We start from the raw sequence: 22,084 nt of genomic DNA on the forward strand, positions 1-22,084 counted from the left end.
GGTTCACTCCTCTACACAGAGTTTTCTTTACCCATACCAGCTGTTATCATACACACATGATTATAAAGTTTTTATTAAATTTGGAATGTAACTGTAAAAATGTTGTGTGTATTACAAGATCATTTAAATTAAAAATGCCCATAAGTATGTGGGTAACTCTTAAATAGTACAGTACATAAAAGAAACCAGAACAGTGTATACACAAGATCAAGCTGTGAAAACAAGTTTACCTTGATTAATCTTTAAAAAAGTATACAAATGAAAGACACCACAAGTATATATGTGCATGTTTGCATAAATATGAACTCTTGTTTACTGGATAATTATTCATGTTTTAGAAGAAAACAAATCTGACCAGCTACAACCATTAAAATAACACCTACTTCTGCAGTATTTACAATTAAGAATGTTTTCTTTTCAGTAAACAAAGATGATGTTTGTAACTTTATTGTATTTTGTGACAGGTAAAACTTTACAAGGGTTGAATAAGATATATTTTCTACAATTCTGGAAACAAATACAGTAAATCAAATTCATAGTTTCAGAAATTTATTTATATATAAAACACTGCTATGTTAAGCCTATACATATCTCAGCTAACTAGCAAGTTAACATTACCTCATATACACTATAATTACAAACACAGTTTTCAGCATTTGTAAACTAATCTATTGAACAGCTTAACATTGTAGCAACACAATAAAAAATGCATTAATGACATGTTGGTAAATATGATATGAACTTCAACTTTTAATATTTTAATCATCCATAATTATGTTTAAACTGAATTGACATAATTGACATACACCTCCTTGGTGTATTATTATAAAAAATTCTAAACTTCTGTGCAATCTTCAATCCATAAAGAAAACAAATATCATTCTCACTAGTCTAAAATCAATGTGTGTGTGTGTGTGTGTGTAGCTCTGGTTTCCAATCCTAATAACAATTAGGTAGTGAGGTAGGGATTATTTTTATATCAGATACTAATAAACTAAAGTATAAAATGAGTTTTTTTTTGTCTTAAAGGGAAGAAAAATACTTAAAATGTTTTAGGTCAGTTTAAAAAATCAGGATGACCAGGAAACTAGAACCATACTTTTATTTGGAATAATAAGAGATTACTTTTATTGTTTAAGTTCACTCACACACTTGAAAATCATTGATCAGCAATTATGCAAGTCAACATACACTAGTCCCATACCTTTCCAATCTGGTTCATTCAGTTCCTCAAGGATTCTTTTCCTCACTTCTGTAACTAATTCCAAATTAATAGAGGTGTCATTTGAAATGCTAGTAACATTGCTGGTCTCACCAAGAGGACTCATTCTGGCACTTTATTTATTTCAAGATCAACAACTGAAAATTCATGTAAAAAATTATGTAAGTATTAAAAAAAACAACTTTAATAAACTATACAAATTAAATTGAAACATGATACCATCTGATTTGGTCTGTTGTAGTTTGAATACTTCAAAATACAAGTTTCTCATATTGTGCAAAAATTGTCTCCATTTAAATTTTTGGTTTATAACAATGGTTTTCTGAACACAAAACCTTTAAAATAAAATGTATTAAACTACTTTAAGAAATTTAACAACATTTTACATATAGGTAAATATTATGCTTTGCTACTGTCTGTGAAAATATTTTTAAAAATTCACCAAATTTCATCTTAAGCTGTGTATAAGTTTCTCCCTAAAATAAGTTTAAAATTTTGTTTTCAAAATTTTGCTTATAAAATGCTGCTGTTATAGGAAGATTAAACCCCCATTCACAAATTACAAAAAGTATCTGAAAATTCCCAATGCTTTGATAACTCTCATAAACTTGTCAGAGTTCTTTTAAAGCAACATTCTTTTCATTGTAAGTGAAGGATGAGGCAATGAGGAGAGCACATATGATTATATCTAAATGTATTTTGACTTCTCAAGTACCTTTTGTAAGGAACCACAAAAATTACTTGAGTTATAGTGACTTGTATAATTTGCAGAAAAACACAGAAATACTACCATATGTTATTTTAGTTCAATAAGCAACAAACAATGCTGCAGTGAAGGCTGTGGTATTTTTGGATATAAGCACAACGAAAGGGTGGGGTATGGGGTTTTGATCCTCCAATTAGCAATATGCATATTTGACTAAACACTGATGAAATGTGGAAAATTTGTAAATATTCCAGATAATTATATTTCTTTTAGAAAGCAATGGGGAAAAGGGAGGTTGCAAGTTAAACCCACATTGACTCATAGAAAGCATAATGGATAAAATTCGAGAAAAGCATCACAAATTTAAGAAATTTAAATTGATTAACATGATGGAGGATTTCAAAAATAATAATGATTAAAAAGTTTGTTAAACAGGATATTTTGACATCTAGAAAGATGTATGAACAAACATTGGCTGAAATTGTAAAAATTAACAGGGAGAGTTCCTTTAAATAAATTAAGGGTAATCAGAATGTTAGGATGGAGGAATGATAAAGGAAGGTTTGTAATTGATGATTATGAGATGGCTGGTTAAAGTCTTTTTCTTCAGTTTTTACTAATGAAGATTTAAATAATATTCTTCAACTTTAACAGGTCATAGATGGAAATATTGGGCACATACCAGAGGATTGGAAGTTAGCTCATGTAACGCCTTTTTCAAGAAAGGTGATGAAGTGTACTAGTGATTATAGACCCATTAGTCTTGTATCAGTTGTGGAAAAGATTTGGAAAGTTTGATAAAAGATACTTTGCAAAGTCATATGAAAAATTTTAGAAATTTATTGGCAGTCAGCATTGTTTCAACAAAGGAAAATTTTTGACATTCTTTGAAAATGTTTATGCTTATGTAAATCAAGTTAATGATGTAGATTTGGCATATTTGGATTTTCTGAAAGCATTTGACAAGACGCCACCTTAGGGCTCAGTCTCAGGATTATTGCTCTCTTTTTGATCTGCCTCAATGACACAGGTGAAGGAATGGTCCATAAGTTACTTATATTTGCTGATGATATTAATATCACTGGAATTGCTGGCTGTGAGAAGGATGTTGCTGCTCTACAAAAAAATTTTGATCATTTAATAAGTTGGGCAAATCAGGGTAGAAAAAAGAAAAGAGTACATCTGAGTGGAATATAATGTGGTAGGAAGGTGATTCTTACCATAGAAAGAAACTGTAACTCAATCCCACAATGAAAAAAGTGAGAAAACAAGAAAACAAGGATGTATCAAAATCTTCTCATAGGATACCAACATCCATATAAAAGTAGGATGAGGATCATACCATCTTCACCTCGAGCCCAACAACCCATAAACTGAGAAGCATTCCAATCCCCAAATACAATACAAGGACTAGCTTTGACCTACCAATTCAGAAAATTGACCTATGATATCAAAAGGATGTCTATTGCATGCAATTTTCTCCCTGACCTTGAAACAAGCTGGAACCATCCAAAGAGCAATAATATCTTGTAAGAAGAGAAAAAGTGGAGTAGCCATGAACAGAACCAGAACAATTCCATGTTCTACTGCTGTAGTACACAACAGAGACAAAAAAAATTGAAAGAGAAAGATGGACAACCCAAAACTTAGATGAAGATTGATGTTGACTGGTTTGATCTGAATCCACACCAGGCCACACAGGGTAAGGATATCCATATAACTGTAAAATGAAAGTTCACAATTAAAGGGTCAAAGTGCATTCTAGATGGTTCAACTCCAGTGGTTGTGTAAATGGTATCAGGAGGTCACATCATCTAGAAAGGTGATGTCTCAACTCCTCTGAAAACCACATCTCATGTACATCAGCAGAACACCACTACTCTACTCTCAACTGAATGGTTGTAGCCATCTTTTTGTGGAACCAATTCAGGAGGATGCCTCCAACAGTGACCACCCCATCAGCTTGGAACTGATAAGGACTCTCATCTTTTATTAGAAAAAAAAAGGTGGGAGTAAAAATGCATTGGAGGGTCCAGAGTAATGTCATCACTAGAGACAATGCAATGAGTCTTCACAAAATTCTATTCTGAAAAGTAGACCATACCAATTTATTCAATCCCCTTCTGTTTTACCCATGATGTCCACAGATGGTACAATCTAGAATGAGCATACTTGTGAAGTAAAATACCCCACAACTGTTCACCTACAAGAGATCTTGTGAAACATTCTATCTCAACAATGAGCAATGCAAGGATATGAAACATAAAGTGTGAGTAAACATTGGTTATACAATGCAATTTAGAGCTAAATAATACCAGGTCAGGCACCACTCACCACAGTGTGATTCAAGTGATAAAAAGTAAATAAAAGTCCCTGAAAAAAGAAAGTATGAATAAAACTTACCAGTAAGAGTTGTACCACAGTTTGAAGCAAGGTCACAGGTGGTAGACAAACCTCTAACAGACAGGAAACCAGGCCATTACAGAGATAGTAGGAGATGAATGCACTAAGAAGAGTCCACATGCTAGACTGCAGAATTTCCTCTACTGGACAATGAGGATAAGAAACAAAGAAAAGATGAAGGTAGGAGGATTACCAGCAGATCAACAATGTTGGTGGGCAGATGTCAACTGAGTTTCAATATCATGCAGGACAGAATCAATATATATAATAAGGCCATACATAAATATCCAAGAGAAGTTGATGATAAACTGGCCTGAGTCAATATGATTTCGTGAAATAAATGTCCCAGAAACAAGAAACCACATATTACCTGCCAGAGATGAAAATGAAATGTGGGATGAAGTGGAGGGGAGAAGAACAAGGTTATCTCCAGAAACCCCACAGAATTTCTGTGAAGAATCTCAGAGAGAGATGCATGTAAAAAGAAAAGCATTAGAGGGTGGTAAGTGCAGGAAAAGAACAACAATATAAAGTTTGTGAAAGATGTTCAGTAAATAAAAGACGGTACTTCCAATTGGGAGTATTTGCCTTTCTCAGATGACTAAAAGAACAATCACATTTGGGGACTGTAATAAACCATGGTGGGATGGGCTGACCAGTGGATTCTTCAGTGTTATCCAAGAACAGACCCAATTCATCCAATTACACCTGGATGCGAAGGCCAAAAGAAGCAATGGCAGATCGTCTGTTCTGAAAATGTATGGCCCACTGAGGAAGGAAATCACATCCCCAGGTGGGATGCTTTGGTAAGGAATGAAGTTTCAAAGAATATAGTAAAGACAGTTGCAAACAGCAAAGGTGATGACGAATGGGGTCCAGCATCTTTAAGGCCGAGGGTCTGACAAAGCCATAGACTCAGTGATGTCGAAAAACCCACTTGTTGAGAAATTTATATGCAAAAACGGCTCGTTTGGGTTGAGAAAATATTTTACATAGAAGAGCAAACAACATTTCGACCTTCTATGTAAAATATTTTCTCAACCCAAACGAGCCATTTTTGCATATAAAAAGCCATAGACTACTGATCCATAGTCGAGTTTTGATCGAATAAGAGAACAATATATCTTTAGCATAGAACACCGATCCGCTCCTCAACTGGAAATATGTGTAGACTTTTCACTGTTTTTTTTTTTTTTTTCAAAAGTAAAAATACTCAATAAATTTAAGCTGTGTTCACAACATGGTATACAGTGAGCAAATTTAGACACTTTTAACTTTCTTGACTGGACTTTCTTCTTGTGTCCACTGATATCTTATTCAATATCATATGATAGAGCTCTCATTATAATGATATCCACAAAATTTTCTCTAACTTATTCAAAATTTCCTCAGTGATAGTCTCCAGTTTCTCCCTTTATATTACTGAAATCTATGATTTTTAAATGCACATGCACTTATTTTCTTCATAAATCTCAACAAATCTTATCAATTCCACAATTTCTTCTTTATGTGTACAATCCAGTGTAACACCTAGCAACAGTCCAAAATATTTTAGTTTTTTATTTCCTTCAAGGCTGAGGTCCTAGTAGAGCCATAGACCAGTGACCCATAATCTAGTTTTGATCAAATAAGAGCATGATATATCTTTAACATAGAACATCGATCCACTCCCCAACTGGTGGTAGAGAGGACACGGAGGATGTTCAGTGCTCTCGTGCATCTAACCTGCAGCTGCTTCAAGTGTGGTATAAAGGTCAGCTTATGGTCAAAGATAAGCCCCAAGAACTTGGCCTCAGGAACCACAGGCAGTGAAACTTCACCGATATGGAGTTCAGGATCATGGTGAATACCCTGTTGGCAGCAAATGTGCATGCAAACAATTTTAGAAAGAGAGAAATTAAAGCCGTTCACCGTGGTCCACTTCAGTACACGATCAAGGGCAGTCTGTAGTTGCCACTCAATATATCTCATGTTCGACAGCTAACACGAGATGTGAAAGTTATTGACATTGAGCCTGTTTGCAACAGTCAGAGGGAGTTGTTCAGTGATGGCATTAATCTTTATACTAAAAAGTGTGACATTCAAAACACAGCCCTGAGGGACCTCAAGTTCCTATAGAAAAGAACGGGAAAGTGTTGAACCTACACAAACTTGGAATCTCCTGTCCATTAAATAATTTTTAATAAACATGGGTAAATGGCCACATAACCCATATATATGGAGGTCTCGCAAAATGCCATACCTCCATGTTGTGTCATAAGTCTTCTCAATGTCAAAGAATATTGATACAAGATGTTGTCATTTGAGAAAGACATCTCTGATTGATGTTTCAAGTCAAATTAGGTGATCCATGGTGGAGTGCTGTCGTCAAAATCCACACTTGGTGCGAAAGAGGAGGTTATTAGATTCAAAGAACCAAACAAAATGAGCATTAACCATCCTTTCTAGAGTCTTACAGAGACAGCTTGTCAAAGCAATTGGACAGTAGTTTGAAGGAATCTTGAGATCTTTTCCAGGCTTAGAGAAAGGTAAGATAATAGCTTGGTGCCAGGCATTAGGAAAAACATTCTCCTGACAGATTTGGTTAAAAACAATCAGAAGAATATCAAGACAAGCAGGAGATAGATGGCACAGCATGTCATAGTGAACATCATCTGGTCCAACAGATGTACTGTCAGACGGATGAAGGGCCATTTTCAGTTCCACCAGTGTAAAGGGAGGATTATAGTCAAAGAGACAGTCAGTTCGAAAGGAAAGAGGTGAATGCTCCACCGAAGTCTTTGTGGCCAAGAAGGTGGAGGAACAAGCAGAAGTGCTAGATACCTGACAAAAGCTTTCACCTAGAGTATCAGTGATGCTCCGGACATCAACTACCTCTTGGCCATCAGAGAGTAAGATCGAGAGGGAGACAGAATTGTAGTGCCCACTGACCTTTCAAACCCTGTTCCATATGATCTTGGAACTGGTGGTAGAAGATATGCTAGTTTTGAACTTAATCCAAGATTCCATCTGGCTTTGACATCTTACCCACCTAGCATGTGCACAGGCCTGCTGGAAAGCAATGTGGTTTGAAAGTGTGGGATATCTATAGAAAGTATCCCAGGCCCGTTTTTGAGCCTTTCATGCCATATAGCAGGCAGGATTCCACCACGAACGAGGATACAGTGGAAAACGTGTCAAGGTTTTAGGAATACACTAAGCAGCTGCTTGTATAATACAGTCAGTTACTGCTGCCACACAGTCGTCTATTGATGGCTGACAGACGATGGCAGGATCAAGTTCTGCAAGAGCAGTGAAAGTGGAGCAGTCTGCCTGATCCAGCTTCCACCAGGGCACATGGGTAGGGTGGCATCGACCATGGCCAGTCTCTCTCAAAAATATAGGAAAATGATCACTGCCTAGTGGATTATTGATATATAGTGATCAGTAGTGGTAAAGGACTGACTAGGTGTGCGAAAATAAGTGGAAGAACCAGTACTGAAATGAGAAAGGTTGTGATCAGAGAGCATATACTCTACAGAGTGACACCTCCTATCAATAACAGTACTTCCCGAGAGGGGATGATGGTCATTAAAGTTCTCCAGGATTAGAAAGGGAGACAGTAACTGTTCAACAAGAACATCAAGGACTGATTGGAAGCAATCAGTGTTTTGATGTCATCTAGATTAGAGCATAAACCTCAACAGTTCTACTGTATCAAGGTGGCCATTTTTAATGACGTGTATGTGAAGTGGCTGGAGAACCCTTCTGTTTATGACCATGTCTTTTTCCTTACTGTCCTTATTTGAAGAAGGTCTATCGACCTCCATGGTTCCTGCCCTGGGTCGATTGGGCAGGTCTTTGTTGTTGGAAGAGGATTCCAGTGACTGAGGATGAAAACGAATGATTGTTTTGTATCTTGGGGTTTGAGAAAAAGATGTATCTGAAGAAATGCCTGTATTTGGAACCAAAGGATGTAGATCTTGGGGTTTGTTGGAACGTATGGGAGGAACAGAGATGGGTGTAGAAGTTGATTCACCAACTTTTTTAACCATGGAGGTCAAAAGGTTTTCATTTGTTTGGAGAACGATTCTCTTGGAGGCACAGAGATATCTGTCTGCACTCCCACTACAGTTGTAGAACGAAGTGCAGCAGCATACGTCCGAGATGAAGTGGCGGACAGCAATTTCCGAGCCTCAGGATAACTAATGTTATGAGTTGTTTTCAAAATATGCACCTCTTTTTCCTCAGACCATTTAGTGCAAGAACAAAAGTAGGAAGGGTGAGAACCATTGTAGTTAACATAATGTGGATCTCTGTCATTTTTTTAGGCATTGTGATCCTTGCCACCACAACAAGCACATGTCAGGGAACCACGACATGACATCTTTGAATGGCCGAACCTCTGACATTGGAAACATCGAAGAGGGTTTGGAATGTACAGCCATACCCTGCAATTTAGATAATCTGCCTTGAAGGTGGCAGGTGCACATGGTGAAGTAAATGTCAAAACGAGGATATATGTCAGCAGTGTAACTCCATCTTTGCGAGTGGAGATGCATCTCACTGCAGAAACTCCTTGAGTGGAGAAACCAGTGAGAATCTAACTTGGGAACGTTCTTCAAATTCCTCTCAACAATAACTCCTCATGATGAATTCAAGGTAGCATGAAGGATAACCTCAATAGGTACATCCCCAATTGCCTTTGAATTCAAGAGGAGTTCAATGTGTTGTCATATGGATGGTTCAACCAACATGTCTCCATAGTGAAGCTTCTTTACTGACTTTAGAGAGCCAGCAAGTCCCTCCAGTCTCTTCTGAGTAAAAAAGGGTGGCATGAGAAAATGAGGTACAACTGGTGGTACAAACATTGAAAATTGCTGATCAGTCTTCAAGACATGGTTGTTTACCTGTTGACTGTTTTTCATTAATTTATTTAAATTTTTATTAGGAGAATCCACAGGTAAAAAAAGAAAATTTCGGTGGCCACTGACCCCACCCACCATGGAGACCGACAAGGGGATGCACTACAATGTCAAGCAAGAACACTGCAGCAACGCCAGGGTTTCATGAGCACTATACCCAAACACCAGCATCAGACACAATGTCTACAACACCCATTGAGAACTTCCAACACTGGTATATGGTTGACTCTAGCCCAAGTGAACCAGCCAACTGACACAAAGGGGACCACTCATCTACAGGAATTCAAGGCCAAAGTGGTGTGTTAGGGTTGGACCCCTCAATCACCAGGATCCTCTCCTCCCCTTCACAGGTCGTCATGCACGGAAAACATGTGGGTGGATGTTTAGATCCCAGAGAAGGTAAACTGAAAGAACAGAACCTTTCCTGGGAGGTCCCCTCACCACAAACAGGAATCCACACGAAGGGACCAGAAAAAAGAACTATAGGGGATTTGATTGAGATTGTCAAGTTAATTGACAGTGTCATCATCTTTTTTTCATACTTAATAGTGAGAATGGTATGACTAGAGGACACAGATATAAATTTTAACAAGGTAAGAGTCATTTTCAGCTGAGTTATAGTTTTCAAACAGGGTGGTTGGGCTTTGATTCTTATGGAGGCCGTAAATTTAAACAAGTTTGAGAATAAGCTTGATAAGAATATGAATAAGAAGGGCTGGTTTTAAGGTTTGTTTGTTTTTAATTTATTTATTAATAGTTTTAGTTCTGTTCAGAGGATGGAACAGCTGAGATAAACCAATAGGTCCCTTGTTGTCCCTAAACATTGTTATGCTAATTTACTAGTGACCTAGGATGTTTGTTTTTCATACTAAAATAAAAATGTAATTAAATTTGCTAGTATCATAACTGTTATCTTAATATAGTTTGATAGCTTGTTACTAATAGAATAAAAGTTTTAATTTTGAAAGTGCAAGATTATATTCTTTGGTATAAAAATTCAGAAAGGATTGGGATAGTGGTCTTATGTGGAAAAAAATGCAAGGCTTGTGTAGAATTTCGCATGTTATGGTAAGAATATCTAAATTCTGTGTTCTATTTATTAGAGCTGTGAGACCTAATTTAAATTACTGTGTTGAATTTGATCTCACTGCTACAGCAATATATTGTAAACAGTTCAGCAAAATTACCAGACTAACACTTAAATCTAAGAAAAATAGAGATTTATAGATTTATGCTCAATATTTGTGCTACATAGAACTAGTGATTTGTTATAATTTATTAGAATTGTTATGATTTCGGCATTCTTGCACTGGATGGTTTCGCTGAATGGTGAAAAGAAAAATGTTGGATATGAAAAATTTTTCATATCAGATGCAATGTTTAATTTTTCTAAGTGTAAGTTTGATTTTTTTCAACAAAATTATTTCTTTATTAGTGTTGTACACTTGTAAAATAATGAAATAGTTGGTACTGTTAAAAATTTCTGAATTACTTGAAGGTGAAGGATTACATTTTGTGTGTGTAAAAGATTCACTTCAACAGGATGAATGTTTTTAAATTCTGCTACCTTCTTTAAAAGTCTCAAATCTCAAAACTTCATTGTGTTCATTTGAGTGAATTATACTACTTTCACTGAATACTACTGCTACTAAAATTACACCATCATTGCTCACAGTAACAAAAACAATAATGCAAAAATATATAACAAAGTCCAATATTTATATATTAACCACATTTTAAATTGTTTAAAACCTAGTTTCTCTAAATACTAACTTATAATTTCATGTGAATAAAATTTCTGGAAATTATATCATACAAACCAAACTAAATTCCTTTGAGTCATAAATAATTGTAATAAGAAATATTAGCAGTAATATCTGACACTAAGGGGGAAACAACCTATCTGAACATGCCTATCAATAGTGTGGCTATGGGGTATAAAAAGTCAAAATTATATAACTTACGGTCTTTTTGTCTGCCATTTAAAATAAAATAGCTTGTTAGCTCATAACTGTCACTCCTTTGTACTCTAGTATAGGTTGAAAAGTTGGAGAGTAACATACTTTATTTATAAAAATTAAAGGAATATGCTGTTACTGTTAATTACTAAATTAGTGTTATACACATTCAATAAATCATTAACTCAATGACTGACTTTTATGTAAATTTCTCAAACACTTGTCAATTTAGAAAGGGTAGAGACATTTATATATACATATACATACAATATGTAAATTGCACAAATAAATTACAAAATCACACCACGTGACTCATATCTTACTTAAAAATTACAAGATACAACTTTTGATCTTTAGTTTTGAAGGCCTAAGTTTAATATCACCACAGCCACAATATGTGAACGAGTTAACATATTTACGCGTTTTCCGACCAAAGGTCGATAAAAGAAAATGACAAAAACAAGTCTCAAGTCCATTGGCCAAAGTTGGTTAATCATCAGAAATACTACTACATCTCAAAACATGTTATTAATTATAGTCTCATAAATTCAATAACATAATTCAAACAGGAGTAAAATTTCAAATTTACTTACAAAAAATTAAGCCTATGTGATACTTGTTGTACTCAAAAAACATACAATTTATAAATTTAATACAGCTGCACAAACACGTTATCACTACTGATGCATTTAAAACGGTAAATTGCGCTTGAAACAGTCCCTAGCGGAGCACAATAAAGCAAAAAGTATAAGTCTTACAAAACAAACCGTGTCAATAAAAGTTAAAAATCACTGCAAACAATCGACACTATTTAAATAACTAAATTTTTCCATATTCAAAATAAGTTCAAGCAAAGCATCCCTCTTTGATCAAATGAGTTGGGATTTTGTGACAGGATAAACACAAGATCTCTCGCATTTTAGTTTAATGCCCATCCAACTCAGATAAAGAATTACTGCTCCAAACAGTTCTTCGTGAAGTACTTTTTAAACTCTTTCACTTCGTTGCGTTGCAGCATCTACAGCATAATAACTTTTATATTTGTGCATCGTGCCGTAATTTATATTGCATAAACTAAACCCCTTTCGCACATATCCGTGCACGGATATATTTGCCGTGACTATGCTCATAATACATTCCAGATCAAACTTCTGTAGTATTTATTTTATACGTTGTGTGGATCACATGAATTTTAGAGTATGCAACAAGGTAATGTGACTATTACATGTCTTCAACAAAATAATAACGCGCTGTTATAGTATCACGGGGTTTTCCTTACATTCGTTGACCTACTTCTGCAGTTGCATATTGCTAGGCCTGGCATGGCCGAGCGCATAAGGCGTGCGACTCGTAATCCGAGGGTCGCGGGTTCGCGCCCGCGTCGCGCTAAACATGCTCGCCCTCCCAGCCGTGGGGGTGTATAATGTTACGGTCAACCCCACTATTCGTTGGTAAAAGAATAGCCCAAGAGTTGGCGGTGGGTGGTGATGACTAGCTGCCTTCCCTCTAGTCTTACACTGCTAAATTAGGGACGGCTACCACAGATAGCCCTCGAGTAGCTTTGTGCGAAATTCCAAAACAAACAAACAAACAAGCATATTGCTATTTAGCTATTATTAGCCAGAAAGAAAGAGTAGCATCATATATGCTCTCATCTAAGAAAAATGTTCACTTCCACATTTTACCAGAAAGGTTGCAAAAAACGAATGTAAGTAAAAACCAAAAATGTAACCCACATAAATTTCCAATATTGAATGCTGTTACATTATCTTGTTTAATGCACAGTTTAAGGTTCTGTGTAGAATAATCCAAACTACTCATAAGTCTTTAAATTTCTTGAATTTCACACACTTTTATATATCACACCACTTTCATTCAACAACTCTAAGGCTAATAATTAATTATGTAACTAAAACAAAATGTCTCGAACAAACGAATTTTCAGTGTTACTAAAAGATGAATGAATATGATGCCATGATATAAATGATTCTTACTGCGAAATCATAAGGAAATTTCCTTTAGTGACTATGAAATTAAATAAGAAAAATCTCAACATTATAACAAAAACAGAAAAGTACCACAAAAGGAACAAACAATACTACCACATCGAAGGGTGCAATACTCTTAGATATAAGCGCAATGAAAAAGAAGGTTTGAGGTCTCTGAGCGTTCACTTGGCCATACATTTTTACAAAAAATATACAATAGAAAAAGTCATATTTACATGGCTAAAACTTATCTGTCACCTGAACAACTTTCAAACAATGTTATATACACTTATTGCTTTATTATTTGCTTGGCAATAATTACAATATAATTTATTGAAAATGAATACATTTTTGTGAGGTTAAATAAGCAAAATCACAAGGAAGGACAGCGTTAAAAACAGCAAATTCAAACCTTTGACAAATTACATTAGTTTGTTATAACTTAACAAACAGACTGGAACAAAAATAAATTAAAGAAATAACGTTGCACTAATTGAAAAAAAAGATCCAAAGGTACAAGCTATAATGTGAGATTATAAGATGTACACTAGGTTTGGAGGTGGCTGCGCAAGTAGGGATACACCATCCAATAGTCTTAATCTCCATTTATTAGTCTCACAAAAGAAGTAAAGTAACAATAGATAGAGAAATAGAAATTAGGAAAGCGAGATGTGGGTGCTCAAGCAATACAAACTTTGGATATTCTAACAACAGTTATTGTAAACTTCAGTTATGAACTGGTAGTCACAGAATTTCATCTACATATTATATTTGATAACATTACTCTACAGTTCAAAATACAAGGATTGCAAAGCCCTTTTGGTCATTTGTTCCTAACTAAATAGTTATTCCAGTTGCTCTGGTCCAACGGTAATCACAAAATACAGTTCATAGATTTAATTGCAAACGACACTGGATATCTCAAGAAACAACAGTTGTAACACCCTTTCGGCCATTGTTTTCTTGAACAAATGACTTTTTTAGCTAATGGTGGGAAACTTAATTGCAGTTTTAATGACAAGGAATTCGTCGTCAGAATCCAAGGCTTACAGCAAAAAATATCCTCATCATACATTATTGTGATATGTAGGTATACCGAGTGCTTTTTTGTTTTAATATATAATTTTTCAAGCATTTTCGTTTATTCAAGATGTGTCAAATTTGGCCTAGAAAGTTGTTTAGCTTATTTCACTCTAGCTACCTTTGTTCTTTGTCATTTCCTTGAAAATACAGTCTAGTTTGCTCATGAGAGATGTGGGTTTAAAACTTCACTTTGTGCATAAATGGCAACGGCAGTGTTCTTGAGGTTACAACCCCTCTTTTTTTGAACAAGAATAACCAGTCATGTTGTTTAATAAGTTCTCTGAGTAAATCTGCTGTTCTGGATATAACCATGTAATGTGAGATTTAGACAATTTGGAACATCATTTTGAGTGAATCATTCAGCTTGGAAGTAATGTTTGAGAAAGTAAAATCAGCCTGATCAGTACAAAATATTGTAAAGGTGACCCAGCACTTAAAACAAAAATACCTTTATTGCTTTAATGAAGATTGTTTTCATTTTTCACTGCACATTTTGTCCACAAAAAAAGGCTAGTTTTAGCGGAAATCAATCTCAATTTACAATTTATCTTACCAAATACCGATGTTAGTCTATTCCTTCAGGAAATCAGCTTATCTAAAGAAATTACATAGTGTGTAAGAAGGAGAAATTTTGGTGCCATAACCACAGGATATTGCAATAAACGGAAGTTTTCAAGCACACACTTCTCCATATACATACAAATTGAATCTGCTCTCATTTTAGGATCTCACTATCTGACATTTGTAGGGGAATAAATTCACTTGAAAACACCACAAATAGATTTTTCACATAGTATATGTATACTAGTCCTGCCTTGAACTCTTGAGTTGAGCGAGTTTAAAGAATTGCTCTTCTTTGAAGGCATGTTATTTTCTGCAGAATGAAGTACTTATGAACAAAAAAGAAAGTTTACTCGTGGAGTTGTAAGGAGAGTTGTCGAGTGGAGACGATTCCTTTTGGATACAGGTTGGTTGGTTGGTTGTTTGGCGTTTTATGGCGCAAAGCAACCAGGTTATTTGCGCCAAACAACCGGTAAAAAATTAAAAATAAAGTAAAATTATTAAAATTCGTAAAAACAAATTACGTTAACACAAAACAAAGTTCAAATTTTGATTAAAAACTTAAATAGCGTTTAAAAGGCCAATGTCCTCAAAATCAACAACGAAAAACATTTGTAAGGTGGACAGTGTCACCATCCCCAACAGCACTGTCCAGCGTCAGGGGTAAACCTATGGATAAAACATGTCTAAAACGATGCCGTCGTTCAAAGTCGTAACGATGGCACGACAGTGAAATGTGAACTATTGTGACTTGAGTGTCACACAGACAACACACTGGAGCGTCAGTCCTGGATAAAAGAAAACGATGAGTTATAAACTGTGACCAATGTGTAGTCTAGTTAAGATAACCTCCTCTTTCGATTCTTACGGAAACAAGGCGACAAAAGATTAATAGAGGGTTTTATCTGGAAAAGACTGTAATCATGCTGCTCGCTCCAAGTCGACTGCAAACTGGCACAGAGACGAGCCTTGAATACAGGACCATAGTCCATGTATGGAAAAGGCACAGTAGTAATAACGCCAGAGCAGATAAACTGAGCTGCGATGACAGCGAGCTCGTTCTCGCGAACACCAACATATCCTGGTGTCCAGAAGAACTGGATAAAAGTAAATGTTAAAGATAAACGGGCCAGTCCGTTTTGAGTATCAGCGAGAACAGGGTGAAAGCCTAACTTGAAGCGATTCCAGGGCCAATAGAGAGTTAAACAAGTCGGTAGAAATAGTACAATTCGACTACTGCTTAGCTTCTATGTGATCCAGGACAAAAGAAATGGCGTACTGTTTGGCAGTGAACACAGAAACTCTAGAGAGGATTCTGCACTCAACCATCGAACTACAACAAACTATGGCAGAGCCTACAGAGTAACCTTTATTTTGAACCATCTATATAAATAGGAATGGAAGGATGGTTCAAAAAGATGCTTAGCAAACAGAAGACGGTGCTTCCAATAAGGAGTATCCACCTTTCTCAGACGACTCGAAGAAAGGTCACACTTGGAAATGGTAATAAGCCGTGGTGGGATGGGCTGACCAGTAAATACAACAATATTATGCAAGGGCAGATCCAATTTATCCAACTGTGCCTGGATACGAAGGCCAAAAAAACTTTCCTAGTCCAGAGTTTGTACACAGAGTCTTATGAATCTCCTCTACATCTTCGTCGTTTGCAACTATCTTTTATGTATGCTTCAAAACTTCGACCATTACCATAGAATTCTACCTGGGATTGTATTGTCCTTACTCAGTGTATACCATGATTTTTCAGAACAATACAATCTCAGGTGGGATGCTATGGTAATGGTCGAAGTTTTGAAGGATACATAAAAGATAGTTGCAAACGACGAAGATGTAGAGGAGATTCATGAGACTCTGTGTACAAACTCTGGACTAGGGAAGTGCAGAAAGCCCCCATGCAGAGCCGAAGCCCCTGATGATGAACGGGGTTGAGCATTTTCAAGGCCGAGGTCCTGGCAGAACCATAGACCAGTTTCAATCGAATGAAAGCATGATAGATCTTTAGTATAGAAGACCGATTCATTTCCCAAAAGGTGGAAGAGAGGAAAAAGAGAAACACCAAGAATTTTCCCTCAGGGACCACGGAAAGCAGAACTTTACCAACACGGAGTTTAGGATCGGTGTAAATACCCCGTTCCTGAACCGGTGCAAACAAGCAGTTTTACATACAGAACAGTTAAAACCGTTTGCTGTGGTCTATTTCAGTAAACGATTGAGGGCAATCTGTAGGCGATGCTCAATAAAGCTTATTTTCGACGATTGAACGAAATGTGAAAGTCGTCGACAAAGAGCCCATTTGCAACAGTAAGAGGGAGTTTTCCTGTGATGTTATTAATCTTTATGCTGGAAAGTGTGACCCTCAAGACACAGCCCTGAGGAACTCAAAGTTTCTGTAGAAAAGAACAGAAAAGTGTCGAACTCACACGATTTTGAATCACCTGCTCATTAAAATTGTTTTAGTAAAAATGGGCAAATGGCTACGCAACCCATATGAATGAAGGTCTCACAATATGCCACACCACCATCGTAGGCCTTCTGAAGTTCAAAGAATACTGACACAAGATGTTGTCGCTTGAGAAAGGTTACTCAGATTGATGTTTCATGTCGAATCAGGTGGTCCAATATATATATATACTCCACAACCGAGGCCTAGAACTTTCTACAAACTACGAGACGTTATAAAATAAAAATGTTCACTAATATTAAGAGAAAAATTCAGAAGGTTTGAATACTTGACGTCAATTCACAACTGAATTATGGAAACAGCTACGTAATAAAATTTCCCATAACTATTTTTTTTTAAATAAGTTACTTTAACGCTTGCAAAATACAAACTAAATAATACTCTCATATTAAACTTAAAATTAACAGTCATGTATGTCTAACAGTAAAACAATCAGTGGTTGGAAAAGCAACTTCCTTGTTTCGTGGCTTACAGATTTCAAGTTATTGTAAAGAAACAGCAGTGTGTTAGAACAACTTGCAGCCACGATCAAGAAACATAATGTATTAAATTTCCTACACCTGGAGCAAGAAGTAGTTTGCTCCTTTATATGAAACTATTTTAATATATCTTTGAAGCTGTGTAACCTCTCTGTATTCCTCCTGTTGGCACAACGATAAGTATGCATACTTATAATGCCAGAAGTCTAATTTCAATATCTGTAATGAGCACACTACAAATAGTCCATTATGTAGCTTTGTGTTTAACTACACTCAAACAGATTCTGACTGTTTACTTTTCAGTATGAAATTGTTTTCTACATGTTCCTTTTCAGTCTGCATGTTGATATAACTTTTTACTCTAACCTGTTTGTGTTTATATTTTATAATCCTTTTTCCTATGTTGATTGTTATTAATAAATATCAAATTTTTCTATGGTTGTTTTATAACTTCTTTATTTTCAAATTTGTACATTCAGACATTTGAATGACTAATTACTATCACTAAACAGAAGTGAAAAAGGCCTTGTGAGAACATGGCTGTTTGTGTGAATGTTCTGAGAGGATTGCACAAAAACCTTTCTCACACATATCATCGATTGGACATGACATAAAAAAATCATCATTCATACATTCTTGGAGGGTTATTGAGCGAAACCAAGTTTTATCACATAGATCTCGGGAGCATTTCATCTCGGAATTAGGTTTATTGTTTTGTGATAGATTCAGCTCTAAAGCAATTTCAAGTCTGTGATGGTCTCAAAGCTTAACAAAAATTTGACCAACAACTCCAAAGCCAAAAAAAACACAAAATGTTGTGATGCAATCTTATGGTTCTCTGTTGGATAATAAAGCTTTCTAGGCTCAGTTACCATGGCCGCATCACAAAAACACAGCAATTTTCCTCAAGAAGATGTCTATAGCATAAAAGATGAATACTGTTTTTACTATGGGTTACTAGGTAAATGAATTTGTAACAACCTCTGTCAAAAAAAGAACAACAACAAAAATATACATGTAAAAACGGCTGGTATGGATAGAAAAAGCTCTATGTAGAGAAGCAAACAACGTTTCGACCTTCTTCGGTCATCGTTGTTTGCTCCTTTACATAGAGCTTTCCTTATCTATACCAGCCGTTTTTACATGTATATATTTCTCTACAAGTGGGTTTTCTCGTCATCATGGATTATAACAACAACAAAAACGTATGAACACAACCTCTGCATCAATGGCTGAATAAATTCCAACTCTTTTAAACAAATAGACTCTGAGTTGAGTTTAGCCACTAGCTCACGTAAGTTGAGTAGTCAAGATGCATCCATAGGATTGATGTATAGTTCAAATAATATTGGGCTTAGCATCGCATGGAAAATGTCAATAATGATCAAATTCAGCTTCAAGTGTGCTCTGGATGAGTCAGGAGCTTCCTCATCTTTACTCTGTATCAGACATTAGTATCTAATAGTTCAAATTTGTTTATACAAAATGGTTAAGGTCAATATTTGAGTGGAGAGCTACATCTCAGATTTCGGTTTGACACTATTATTTATTCACTGAGCAATCATATCTATTCGAATATCATGTATTGGTATTTTAAAGGTGAACTTATAATGGAAGTTGTCAACTATTTTTTTCATTTACAAAATGTGAATTAATTTCTGCAAAAAGACCATCCAATGTTGAGTCTGAAATCAGTGAATGAATATATGTTGAAAAGAGGTTGTAGAGCTTACAAATGTGCAAGTGATGTTTTTGGTGTGTTATAGTTGCTTCTTGAACATCTGAGCTTGCTAGCTAAGAATTCTGCTAGTAATTTTAACTCAACACAGAAGTAGAAACTAAGTGAAGCGTTCATAAGTACAAATGATGAGCATTCCATAAAGCAACTAATGTTAGGTTTCTTTGGAATACAACAAATGTTGCCAATGCTGAAAATAAATGGATATAAAAGGGCAAAATAATATAAACTTTGGAGATTGTTTAACTGTCTCGAGAAGAAGAAAGAGACTTTAAGTAGGTGAATGAACGTGATAACACATATCATTTGATGTAGATAGATGAGTGTTTAAACGAACTGAAAGGTGCAAATTGGTTCAGTTCGCTAGTCGTGGCTTCTTAGCATTGGCAAATCAAAATGGAGAATAAAAGTATACTCTAGTTCTGATTCTAAAGTCAGAAAGAACTGTTAATTATTTATCATGTCATTCAGACTTTGGCTTATGTTCATACATCTTAGGTTGCCGCTGCGACAATCGAAATACCGAGAGGATGTAAAGGATAGTAGGTGCCATCTCTGAAATTTGTCTGCCTCCCTAAGATTTTCCTTAAAATTATTAAAACCTAATTAACCTGTATCTTGTAATACAGTGTATTCATTTGCTTGGCACCTCTACACAGGAAATACCTATCAAGCTAAACATTATTTATTGTGTTGTTGTATCAACCTACCTCCATTTAGTATTGTTGTTCAGCAAATGTTTCAAGATACATTTATAAAATCAAATAAACAATGACACTGTTTCTGATTTATAAGTATGGAAAGTGCATCAGATAAACAACTGAATCCAGGAGAACAAACTTACCTCATTTATCATTATAGACTAATTTAGGAAATATAAGGTACAACTACTTTGAAAAGTAAGTGACATTTGATAATGGGAAGGAAATCAACGACTTATAAACATAATAAAAAGTTTTATTGATGGTGGAACACGTACATGTTTAAACACATTGATGGTGGAACATCAACATGTTTGAACACGTTGATGGTGGAACACACATATGTTTGGACACATTGATGGTGGAACACTCACACATGTTTGAACACAACTTTGGTCCATCTTTTTTATGTAGTATGTTTCACCACCAATAAAACTCTTCCTTATGCTTATAAGGCGTTGTTTTTCTACCTATTATTGTATTACCGTGATGTTTTTCCTAACTCAAGTGATATTTGATTTTTCCTTCTCGCCATATTACAAAATATAACTTCTGTAATGTGACACAAATTGTAGTTGAGAAGCAAATAACTCACTGACTTTAACAGTTAATATCCCTTCAGTATAATTCAGTTATAGTGAAAACAGTCACGTTTGTAATTTTAAATGTACTTAAAACAAAAATTAATGAAAACAAAACAATTTGCAGTAAAACTAATCATATTTTTAGAGCTTCTTAATATATATTAACATCTCTAGTATGCCAATACTAATAACAAAGAAGAAACCACTTACAGTTGTAGTATTTGTTAAACATTACTGTCACTACTTGTATAGTAAGAAGTGGACTATGGCATTGGACTATGCGTCAGTGAAGTGACTAATAAACATAAAAAATCTAGAAGGTATGACTGTACTTTGGATAACAACGCTACATAGATTATGACTTCATCACAGGACACCCTTTGTGTCATTAGCATAGAAATGCTGGCAGATTATATTACCAAACACTGAGAAAATGTTTATAGATTAAATGATCTTGCCCTGGTCACTGCGGAGTAGTTAAAGTATTAGCAGCAGCAGTGAATGCAAACCATACAAACAGTAACAAATACTAAAAAGGACTAATCAGGAGCTATTACAAGAGCCTTGTACAACTTGGGTGATACTTACTAGGCAGCATTATTATTACAAACTGCCATATACAATACTGATGCACATAATATCCGATATTTTAATCATCAGGTACTACCGTTATGAACCATAAAAATGTGCAAACTTGTATTTTAGTTAATGGTCTCTAGCATTTTCGAGAAGAAATTTCTTCAGATTTTGTACGACGCTAATACCTGGGGAGAGCACCAGGAAGTGTTTTGCACCATTGCAAATTTAAAGAAGTAGATTTTCTACAATTATGTAGAAACGTTGAAAATAGTATACACATTTTATCACATGTAATATTCAGCTTATAATTGTATGCTTTCCTTTGCAACCAATATCTATGGATATTGGTGGTCCTCCAAAGACTTATAAATGTATACGTTATGTAGTGGTTGTTATCGATTATTTTACACTGTGAGCCAAAGATCATCAGTAAGTCGAAATTTTAACATAGTACACAACTGTTGTGCATTCGAGTGTTCTCCAAATCATCTGATTTTCAGGTGAGAAGTACAGCTCTTAGTCTAATGCACAGCTCTCCACCAAATGCAGGTGCACCACAGTACTTACAGGAATATGAAATGTAGCTGCATTTTATAATAGTTGATGTGCATAGAAATATCCATCAGAAACTGAGTAAAATGACAGTAGATAAATAAAATTAGAAGTCTGGCGAGTGTGTATAGCTCTGGTATGCATCTA

At 35.4% G+C, this 22,084-nt stretch overlaps 1 protein-coding gene across 4 annotated transcripts in view; it reads right to left on the minus strand.

The window, feature by feature from the left end:
• LOC143226230 (motile sperm domain-containing protein 2-like) overlaps positions 1 to 22,084 on the minus strand; it is a 73,978-nt gene that overhangs the window by 46,762 nt on the left and 5,132 nt on the right. For 2 of the 4 annotated variants that reach the window (XM_076456982.1, XM_076456979.1), the window contains exons 1-2: positions 11,787 to 11,927; positions 1,205 to 1,359 (exon numbers count right to left, since the gene is read on the minus strand). In XM_076456982.1, coding sequence (XP_076313097.1) covers positions 1,205 to 1,328 — 124 coding nt within the window. In that variant the 5' untranslated portion in view covers positions 1,329 to 1,359; positions 11,787 to 11,927. Of the gene's footprint in view, positions 1 to 1,204; positions 1,360 to 11,199; positions 11,419 to 11,786; positions 11,928 to 22,084 lie in introns of those variants that run through there. The other 2 variants (XM_076456980.1, XM_076456981.1) reach the window with 2 other exon arrangements.

The sequence above is a fragment of the Tachypleus tridentatus genome, chromosome 9, assembly GCF_004210375.1.
Source record: "Tachypleus tridentatus isolate NWPU-2018 chromosome 9, ASM421037v1, whole genome shotgun sequence".
In the NCBI taxonomy this organism is placed as follows: Eukaryota; Metazoa; Arthropoda; class Merostomata; order Xiphosura; family Limulidae; genus Tachypleus; species Tachypleus tridentatus.